Source organism: Acipenser ruthenus, chromosome 15, assembly GCF_902713425.1.
Source record: "Acipenser ruthenus chromosome 15, fAciRut3.2 maternal haplotype, whole genome shotgun sequence".
NCBI classification, from domain to species: Eukaryota; Metazoa; Chordata; class Actinopteri; order Acipenseriformes; family Acipenseridae; genus Acipenser; species Acipenser ruthenus.
The window spans coordinates 27796847-27808372 of NC_081203.1; the positions used below are offsets into that span (position 1 = coordinate 27796847).

Sequence of the window (11526 nt, forward strand, 5' to 3'; positions counted from 1 at the left end):
TGCATTGCATTGCATCCATGTGTTATTTACGATTTTATACAAACAATATAGTCTTCCAGAGAAATGTTTGAAAAAGGATTAAAAGCACTAATTTCACCAACATCACTAGTCTATTACTCCAAATCACATGGACAAGTACCTGTATGCTAAATGATAACGTTTGCCCCGTCCTGAGGCATTTAAAAATGTAGATGTGTTTACCCAACGTGCATCTATGCGATGACATCATTATTAGCTCCATATCACTTGAGCACTGTTGATTGAACCGTTTCAATTGAATCAGACAGGAACGTTGACTGGCGAGTTTTAGGACCCAGGGGCTACATGAAGTCCCAGAACCGCAGTATTAGTATAAACTCAAGGAGGTTGGTCTGAGCATTCATCAGTAAACCAGGCAGTTAAGACAGATACGGACGGACAACTGAATTGATTTTTGCTCCTCTCACACTTAAACCCATATCTGGAGAAGTTGAAACCCTGGCAGAAAATTACATGAACAAAACTTTGTAATTAGTTGATACTACCCCAGATATGTTTATCTAGTCCTTGTATTTTACATAGTATAGCCTACTTAAAATGATAACAATGAAAAACAACTTTTAGATTAAAAAACTAAAGCAAAAAATATAAACAAAAACAACGAATCCTGGGGATTTCAAATGTGTTCTTAAACTAATCGCATACTGTAAAGTGACAGTCTATTGCAGTTTTTGTTGTTTGGCGTTTTTTTTTTCACATATGCTGGGAAACAAATGTTGTAATTAAAGTGTTGTGTGGAGGAAACAAACGAAGCAGACGACCAGAGTTTCAGTGATGCCTGCCTCGAAGGACTGTTTCCTGACCCGGGACAGCCTAGATGCTGAAATGCGGTCCCGGGACACGATAGAGGGGGAACTGGATCGGCTGAGGATTCGGGAGAGGCTGGAGGCGACCCTGGCCGGTCTGGGGGAGTTGGAGTATCTGAAACAGAGGCATGAATTGTTGGTCAGGACCGTGCTAAATCACGGGGGAAATGCTTATTTAGCCGGGGAAGAGAATATCACTGGAATGTTGGAGGAAAACTACCTAAACCCGCAGGCAAAAGTCTTGGAAGAGAACATTTTGTTACTGAGAAAACAATTGGTAGGTGTTTTTTAAATACAGTTTTTTTTGCCGTGTTTATTTAATTTAATTAACATTCAATGTGTCATATAAGTAGGTAACATATTTAATTAAATTTAAATAGTTTATTGATTTTCCACTCATACTATAATTGATAGTTTTTAGAGAAATGTGAACAATTTCGTGGATAGATACGCTACATCTGTGTTTGTGTTTGTAATTTGGATTTTTTAAACAAATTGATTTGTGGTAGAACATTTTGTTGTTTGCAAATGGTTAACATTAAACATTGATAGCTCATTAAAATATGATTACCTTTGTTAAAGGGTATCTACAGCTGGCCTTTTGAAAGACGTGTCTCAGTTGACCATGTTGACCATGCAGATCCCTTCCTAAACATCCTGAGTACACAAGCGAGCAAAGGAGATTTTGAGGGATTTGTTATAGTGAAACAACTTTACAAAGCCAAGGGTGTTGTCTAAACGTTTTTTTTTTTTTTTTTTTTTTTAGATGGGTGTTTTGTATACATTTAATACGGGTTGAATGTTATTGACAGCGGTAGGGCGATGCATACTATTAAATACGAATATGATCTCAAAGTAGGCGGTACGGTTCTTAAGAGGATAGACTGTGCAAGTAAAAAAGCACCATATGTACTTTAATTATAAACGGGATCATCTGTAATAAGTCAATTTGCCTCTGTTGCCAAAAAAATACAACAGCAACTATCTTCCAAACACTAGACTCGTAGGCTACTATATCGGCTCTGTGATTTTATATGGAAACTATACTAGCCAACTATCAATTTCCATACCATTATTGGGAGAAATCGGGTGAAGGGACTGTATGTTAATACCAGTAGAGGCTACACTGAAAGAAAAGAAAGGAATTTAAATATAACTTCCTGGAGGGGAAATACATTCCTTAAACTGTCCTCCCCGGTCAGTGAGGGGTCCAGCTGCCGGTGTTAAACTTGCTGTTGAGTTACAATGGACTCGGCTATTGAAACGAACTTTTACAAGCAAATACCCAGCCCTCCCGCAGAGCTCAAGGGAACCAAGGGGTGATTTCAAAATAAATCTCATTAGGTCATCAGAATAAACGGTATTTATTTAACGTGTGTTTATGTAGCAGACGCAATCTGTATTATTATTATTATTATTATTATTATTATTATTATTATTATTATTATTATTATTATTATTTATTTCTTAGCAGACGCCCTTATCCAGGCGACTTACAATTGTTACAAGATATCACATTATACATTATTTCACATTATACAGATATCACATTATTTTTACATACAATTACCCATTTATACAGTTGGGCTTTTACGCAATCTGTATCAAAACAAAACTGTTTGTTAGGGGTGCATATCGAAAATGTGTTGATTCTGATTATGCAAAACCAGTTAATATGTGGCATGGTTCCTCTTGATGAATACAACAAAGAAACCTTTTATAAAACACTGTTTCAACACAACGCCGTTTGTATTTCTTAGCCTAAAACTCCATCTTACTGTTAACATCCATCTGAAAAAATAAAAATCGAAATGTTGCTGCATTGCTTAAGATTTCTGTCAAGGGGTCATAAACAGAACTGGAAGATTTATTGTTTCACTGTAAAATCTGCAGTCACCTTGGAGAGTTGTGCCAGTTTTATATTCAAGGTCATTAAGAACTGCAGGGACCCATTTTAAGACATTTCTGAAAAAAAACCCGTATTATTACTATTGTGCGGAAATTTGTTGTTTTCAGGGTATTTCCATAATTCTTTATAAACTGTATTACTCAATGTACCCCACAGAGACTAGTCATTGGACGGAGCTTTATATCATAATTTCTTCACCCAGTGATGTTAAATTAGATAATGAAACGTATACAGTTTGGAAGTATTTTTACCACCAACAATAATAGACATTACATTTGAAATGATGGATACCTTGCAAACTCCCATAAAGGTAACGATCAACACGCCCTGTGCATTGCATGCACGCCTGTGTTCTCCCTTTCTGTAAAGCCATAGCCCTTTTTACAGGTTTTTTATGTCTGTCTCTTCTACAAAATGTATATGAGGTTTAAGGAAAGGCACATTTTTGCAAAAATTGACTAGCAAGCTGCTGGCCTGTGTTAAGCGCAGAGAACATCAATCAGATTGAGCTTCTGTCAAGTGCTGGTTTCATGAGCTGGGAGTTAATTTAAGGGGACAGCAGCTCTACCCAATATAGCACTGTGTGTGTGTGTGTTGTATTATAGAGGTGAAACACAAAATGGCTGAGATTAATACAAATGACCATTGAGTATCTATCTATTTGTGAGGTTTATTAATGAGGATTTTGATACAAGTAACTGCTTTGTAAGAAGAGGATATATATATATATATATATATATATATATATATATATATATATTTGTTTTAAATATCTTTGCCAGAGAATGTGTAAGAATACAGCAATACGTTTCACTAATAGTATTACAGTACTTATTTCTTACTCTGTCCTTCTTTCAAGTGGGAGGTTTGTTTTTTTCCTTGGACTTGCATCTAAAATTAGAATATTAGGTTCATGAGACATTCCTGCTATGTTTCTTTAATTGCTAGCAGATTGAGGTCTCCTGTTGCCAAGCTTCTTGAGGCTTTGCTATCTTGTATTCTACATCTGCTGCAAGAGCCTGCTTTTATGTGGCGGCTGGTAACATCAAACTCTTGTCCCTTGCAGAACTGCTTAAGGAGAAGGGATGCAGGCCTGATAAACCAGCTCCAGGAACTGGACAGACAGATCAGTGACCTGAGACTGGATTGTGAGAAACCCTTTCACGATCACCTGGAAACAGACAGCCGACCCAGTTCAGGTAAGTGTAGAATGGGGCTGTAAATGGAGAAATATAGTATGGCCATCCTGCATAAACTAAAACGGATCCCTACAGGCAGTTTTACAAAAGCTGAAATGTTTGCTTTTGTTTCTCATTCATTGGGAAGAGTATAGGGGTTCTAAAACATTTCAAGTTGACTTCTGTTTCCCTCTACCCATCTACACTGCTGAGGACTCGTGTCTCTGTTTAAAAACAAGCCCTTCATTTAAGTAAGAAAAGGCCAGTAATTCTGTTTTTTGTACTTTGTGTTTTTTTTTAAACAAACAAATTGACAGATTTCTTGAGCTGCAATATGTGATGGCAGAACAGGGTTCAAGGGAGTTGTCTCAAAGGACAATTTTATCATTTTCTGTCATTCTGGGCTGTGATTTGCAATGTTCTGCTTCAGACTTCTGCTTTGAATGCGAGAAATCAGATCATTTAAGCACATTTTACGCAAATGAGGCAGTACCATATAATGTTGTAATTGACCTTGTAATGTAATCAAAATCAGACAAACTAAATATTTAAATTATGAACTGTTCATAAAGACACAGCTGTATCTTACAAAACCAGGTTGTTTATTTAGTACTGCCTGTGTCAACACTAATCCAAGGAGACCACCAACCACCAAATATTTTTTTTAACCTCTTATCTGATGTAGATAGCTACTTCATTATTTTTTGTTAACAAATACATGTGGTATATTTAAACAAGTGTTTTGCTTTTACACTTGTCAACATGTGTGTGTTTTTTGTTTGTTTATTTGGGATTATTCTAGTCAGTCAAATTAAAATATCTAATCCTTTTCTTGTTTTTTGAATTTATCACTGCAAATTTAACTAGATATCCATTAAGAATTTTTTTTAAAGAAATGTTTAAAATGTTTCTTTGTTCAATTTTTCTAGGTTTCTATGAGCTGAGTGACGGGGCCTCGGGATCCCTTTCCAACTCATCCAACTCTGTTTTCAGCGAATGTTTATCCAGTTGCCACTCCAGCACCTGCTTCTGCAGCCCTTTGGACACATCACTGAGCGCTTCAGATGGCTGTCCCAAATCTGCAGGTGAGTCCAGGCATAGTAACAGATCTGAGTGGTGTGGTAGGTTTGTGTGTGGTTTTGGAGGTGTCCATTTTAAATGTCTTTATCTGTGTGGCGTGCACTGAGTTTAAGCTATTGGCAGTTAAGGCGGCTAGTCCCACCCCTTACCCTGTCCATCCATGCTTGATTGCCTGAACAGCTGCACCAGGCTGCCCTAAAATAAAAATCCAACTAGTGTAGTCCATTAGGAATGCTGTCTCTAGATTACCAGTACTTAGAAGGGATGGGTATAGCTCTTGTCTGTATGTAAATGGCAGAAATGGAGGGACTGGGTTACAAGAAAGATGTTGCATGACATGCCGTACGTTGCCCATTAAAGCTGTTGTTGGATATTTTGTGGAATTAATAGCTTTTATAGATCGATCCGTCATATCTATTCTTTGTCACAAGAGACTCGTTTTGTTTGGTATCTTCATGGTTTTTGTGCAGATGGCTGACAGGGCAGATGTTTGGAGTCTTATTGCATCTTAAGACTTCTTTTTATTTGTATTGGATTTAAAATGGCGATGTTTTCCTGAAGAAACAAACGCAATCAAAATACTGGAAGGTCTTTTGAAGTTGTAATAGCGTTTGTCCTTCCTGACAACCTGCATGTTAAGTAGATAACTGTGCAAGCTGTATCCTAGAGAGATGTGTTTGTTCTTCATTGTTGTATCTCAACAGTCTTAATTGTTTGCTGCTGTTCTGTTAAGAGGATACACTGAATTTTCTTCATGTTACTGAATAATGTTGTTGGAAGTGATGTTCTTCATATAGATGAAGTGATCTCCAATCTATAGATTGCATGGCAATTTCCAAATAAAGGAGATGTTGTGGCCCTTGCCTCTGGTAGGTATTCCCCCCCTACTCCAGCTAATGGACAAGGTCACTGTTAAAAAGAGAAAAAAACAGCTTGATCTACCCTTTATACAGTAAATGTGTCCTATTATGGCCATAGGCACTCAGCTGACACTATTTTCTGCTTGCCTCTGTGTTCCACACCTAAGGTTTATAATGCCCCTGGCAATATGCAAGGCTTTAATACTACATAAATGGGAACTACTATCTATGTAGATGGGATGTTCAAGTGCTACATGAAGAAAAACATGCCCAGGGGGTGTTTACATTTCTAAAAGGGAGTGTAGGAAACTGAAACACCATGCTTAAGGCAGTAAATTGTCTTTTTCTCAATTTGTTTTTACTTTGACTCAATAATACTCTTCTTGTTGGATACCTTTTTTGATTTAACCTGACTGTTGTACATTTTTTAAATTTATTTTTTGGCAATTGATACGGTCTGTGGGGTTTTTAATGTGAATTTTAACACATGTTTTTAATGCTCCCTTTCATCATATTTGCAGATAACCTTGCAGGCTGGATTGACTGTGTTGAAGGGCAGTGTGAAGACCAGAATTCGGCAACAGTCAAGCGCTCCTTATCAGCTCCCTATTCAGCATCTCTTGATGGAATGTCTGACATCCAGACCAAGTACCAGTGTGACCTAATCTCCAGGAATGGGAATGACGTCTACAGATACCCCAGCCCTCTTCACGCAGTGGCTGTCCAAAGTCCAATGTTCTTTCAGTCCCTGGTTGGTCATTTCAAAGAGGAAGGATTTAAGGCCAGTGACTCCACCAGTGACTTTGCAAAATCTGAACAGGCCATGGTGTCTCAAAGCCCTTCTTGGCCTGTACCCTCTCCATCTTCATCTTCAAACAAAAGATTAGATAATTACATCTTCGGTCTCCTTCAGAGGAGGGCCCAGCCTATAAGGACTAATAAGCCAAGGACAAACTTAAATACAGACCCTGCAAAGAGCATTTTAAGACAGGGAAGCATTTGTGTCAGACAGACTGTTGGTGAATCTCAAAGCAAGAGTTCTGACCTTAAAAACCCCAGACAAGCATGTTTACATTCCAAGGGAGCAAACAACTCTGATATCGGTGCAATGTCTCCCATGAAGCAGTGGCCACACGTTGAGGCAAATGTTGAACAATTGGAAAATGACAGGGCACATATCTCTTGTGCCTACCAGCCACATAATGAACAATACATGACAAACAATAATGAACTTCAGCATAATAGTCTACCCAAGAAGAGGATTTTTGTGGCAAATAAGGGACTTCCTCTTAGCACTGTAGCTATAGACCTTCAGGAGGTAGGTAGCCCGCATTCAGTTTCCTCACCAAAAGACAATATGTATCAGTATGTTGCTATGTCGGAGGAGAACAAGGCCCCCCAGCCTGTGAAAACAGTGCCTGCAAGGAAAGGCTTGAAGCCTCGTCCAGCTGTTCCTTTGTATCTGGAGGACAGGCCACCACTAGAACTCAGGAGTGAGGGGTCTTCCTCTCAAAGCCTGGATGAAGGTGGGCAGATGGTAAATGCCCAGTATATCCCAGCCCAGAAGCAGACTGTAAAACTCCGTAAGGGAGGCAAGAATATTAAGATTGTCAAAGTGAGGAGTGCTACGCTCAAACCAAGAATGCACACTGAGCTTATTCCAGAAATCTGCCCGGAGAAGCCGAGGATGGTGGCTAAAAAATGCCGTTTCCCAGAAGAAGTTTCCAACCCACATAAAACTGCCAAAAAGGGCACCTCAAAGGCAAAGAAAGGTAGCAGCTTCCAGCCAGAGGGAAGTCTTTCCACTAGACAAGCTTCGTCTACCAGCAAACCAACAGCCAGGCATCATGGGCATGGACGGGAGACTGTGGTGGCCAAACCGAAGTATAAAAGAAGTGACTACCGTAGGTGCAAGACAATAGCTGAGGTCCCATATGAAGAGGCGCTGAGGAGGGCCAGGAGGAGGCAGAAAAAGGAAATTCTAGGCCAGGTTTCGGCGGTATATCTGCGTCCCAACGCACAGTACAGCAGCCCTTATGCATACATTGGCAGCGACTCGGAATATTCAGCTGAGTGTGCCTCACTGTTCCATTCTACTGTACTGGACACCAGCGAAGATGAAAAGAGCAATTATACTACCAATTGCTTTGGAGACAGTGAATCAAGCCTAAGTGAGGTGGACTTTGCGGGCGAGAGCACAACATCCAGTGACACTGATGAGAGTGGTGGGCTGGCTTGGCCGCAGTTTGGTAACCCAGCTGCACCAGTCGCCCCTTCTGAAATGACCTCTGCACAGGCCAAGGCCTTTGTGAAAATCAAGGCGTCGCACAATCTGAAGAAAAAGATTCTTCGCTTCCGCACAGGCTCTTTAAAACTCATGACAACTGTATGAAAGGCATATTTAATCCTTAGCAGTGGCCAGGCCAGTTTATTTGTGTTCTCTTCTTCCTGTGATACCTGGGCTAATTTTAACTGCCTCTTTTATTGACCAAGTCATTTGAATTCCAAACAAATTAGATAAAAGTATAACTGTAGAAACATTAGAACTGAAAAAATGTGCCACTGGTAAAGATCATTTATCTGTACCCTACTGCCCTATCACTTGTTTATTTAACCCATTTGTTATATTTATTATTTAAAACTGAAACATATAGTTAGCCTGTCTTACTGTATATGTGTGTAAATACATGCCCTGGGTCAATTCCTTTTTGTATTAAAAGCTATTTAAAACTTAATATATTTGGTTATAATATCAGTCCTAAGTGAATTGGAAGGCAGTGTTGAGCTGCCATGTTTTTTTTAGCAGTCCTTTGCTTTAAGTTAAGGGTTGATGCTCCTTTGATAGACCCAGTCTATGGTTTGAGAGCAGATTGTATAAGGACTATTAACTGTTAATGCTATGGTGCTTTTGTAATGTGTGCGCATACAATATGCATGAGCAATCGCTTTACTGTTTTGTTGATGCCAAATAGTTGTAAATTGCAATTTGTTGTATATAGTACATTTCTACTGGTACAGCATATTTTTATGCTTTTAATAAATGTCTGCTTTGAAGTTATTTTGATTTGTCATGTTATCAATGTCTTTTGCACAGTCTGAGACTAGAACACAAAACCTTTACAAGTTAAATAAAAAAAAAAAATAGTAATACATTAAATAAAAGCTTTTGATAGCAATACTGTGTTTCCACATTAAAAGTGTGCAGGGACAAATTAATATTCCCAGGTTTAAAAAGCATTATTAAGGAAAGTAAATCTTGAGCATTGGTGAAATATTTTAAACCCTGATAGAATGATGGAGTTACCGTAGATCTTTCTGTATTCCAAGGTTCTGCTTTTGAGTTAAAAAATAACTTGCTGCACACCTGCCCAACATTCCAGGGATTTGACTGATTTGGCTCTGTCTCAATGCTTAAGTGACGCCCCTCGTTTCCATATTTATGTGCTTCTGAAACCGCTTGTTAATTCCATAGAGCCTCGATAGGTTGTCAAGACTTGTTAAAAATGTGTTTACCTGCAGTGCCACCTGGTTCAGAGCATTGTCCCATGCAGCACCTCTGCCCTACAGATCAGGGATACTATTACTGCAAAGGAAGAAAAAGTACTGTACTCTAGCAAAGAAAGAGTTATGTAAGGCTTGCAACAGATAAACTGGTTTTACAGTAGATCACTGTGTCAGATGAGAGCTTTATGAGGTTTCTGCCAAGCTGCTTCCTTCTAGTGAATTTTACAGTATCCGTTGCAGGTGCTTGTCTTTACGATATCCAATAGTGGTTAAAATAGCATAGCCCTTGGTGTCATGATGTCAATTAGTGTTTGGGTAGTCCTACCTTGTTTGAGATTTGTTCATGAAAGCACTGTATGCTGTAATTCTGCAGTGGCCTTTGAGACATGGTGCTAAATCTAGTGGGCTGCACTGAACTTATTTTTTAGTGTTGAAGGCATCTGAGGAGTTTCAGTTAATGGTCACTGTGGGTAATGATCTCTAATTGATTCCCTGGGTGACTGTGTTGCCAATGCAGCAGAGAATGTTAACCAAAATCAGTTATTGGAATGCTCAGGTCTGATGTTGTCATGTTATACTATAGAGCTATAGTCAAAAGTTTTACATCACATAGAATTTTAGGATTAAGACATTCATAAAAAATAAAAACTATAGGAACATAATTTAGGTCTTATTTAACATCCTGTAATCAAAGAAACAAGTACCGGAAGACATAATAGTAGTACAGTATTTCATGTTGGACATTTTTCAATTTGTCAGTTTTTTAAGTATATGGAAAACTCGAAAGCGGTATGTAATTCAATATTAATGTAACATTATTCAGAAAGCTTCATTTGACTTTATGCAACAAAATGAGTTCATTCTATAGGGTGATACAAAACTGCTGGCCATAGCTGTATAGCCCAGCTGTAGCTGTAGTACGAAAAAGAAGTTTCATTTTAGTAATACTATACTTTTCTCCTGGTTTGGATTGACAATTTTAAATATTGCTGTACATGCTCCATTTCCAGATTACAGATGATTCCTATTTTAGATGCCTGTCCTTAGTCGACCAAAGCAATCTGGTGACATTACTCTAATATCAATTTAGAAATCTGGACATACCAACACACACATGTTATGGCTCAGGTACACTATACCTCATTTGGTAACCAGTTACACAACAAGCCATATTTTAAGGTCTTTGCTGAATGCCAAATTCTTGTGGCTCAACAAATTGGGTTTCAGAGTGCACGGTGTAATGCATACAATATTGCAGTTTTGCACTGAACCCTATTGCTTAGTGTGAATGTCCATTTGATCTGCAGTTGTTTTCTGTTCCTCTTCAGCTGCTGCCCTGAATGATTTGCATTGGGAGCAGCATGACCTGCTCTTGTCTCTTCTCCCCTCGTAGCAGACAGAGCACATTCTTTAATAGTGTGATGGACAGAGCCATCTCCAGCTCTGACCTCAATGCAATCTGCCTTCCAATTCCATTCAATAAGAAGAAAGTGCAGGACCCCCCCTGCAATTTGCAGAAAAAGATGTAAACAGTCTTTCTGAAAACCGTGATCATGAGCACACATTACTTATTATCAGCAATAAGCTTGCAGGGATGCAGCAAACTCTGGAACTAATTATCTGTGATGTTTACACATTTAGTCATGGTGGTAATTACTATTCTGTTTTCTTACACCTCTGGCTCTTGGGTTTACTGGGCAGATTGTGTATTTCTGTTACTTGACACAAGGTGTGTCATACCATCCTATTCCCTGTGATCTAGTGTGGCTACCTGCCAAGTTTGATAATTCAATGTGTGTCTACTTTACACCCCACCTCTTGTGTATCTGGGAATTGGTCAGTAACTTTAAAATGTCCTTTTGGTAGGAGAGGAACAAAAAACATTATTGGTGGCTATCCAATAATGTATGGCAGTGCCAAATCTAAAATATTGATTGTTGAACTTCTGTTACCATATCCAGCTAGTTGAAGAACATTTTTACATAAACATTACACATTGATTTCCAGAAAATAAACCATTTATAGATATGTAGATGGCTCCCATTTTTGACATGTGGATTCGGGAGGAGAAAAATTATATTAGTTTCTAGCAAAAATAAAAATGTACATCTCAACAAATGTGCTGTCTTTAAATATTTTACAATAATCAT

At 38.5% G+C, this 11526-nt stretch overlaps 1 protein-coding gene across 1 annotated transcript; it reads left to right on the plus strand.

Moving 5' to 3' along the window:
- Positions 1 to 288: 288 nt before the first annotated feature.
- On the plus strand, positions 289 to 8930 carry LOC117408254 (dapper homolog 1-like). Its single transcript, XM_058987699.1, has 4 exons — positions 289 to 1122; positions 3821 to 3953; positions 4862 to 5017; positions 6394 to 8930. Exons 1-4 carry the CDS (start codon positions 814 to 816, stop codon positions 8262 to 8264), a joined length of 2469 nt encoding a protein of 822 aa, XP_058843682.1. The 5' UTR covers positions 289 to 813; the 3' UTR covers positions 8265 to 8930.
- The last annotated feature ends 2596 nt before the right edge of the window (positions 8931 to 11526 follow it).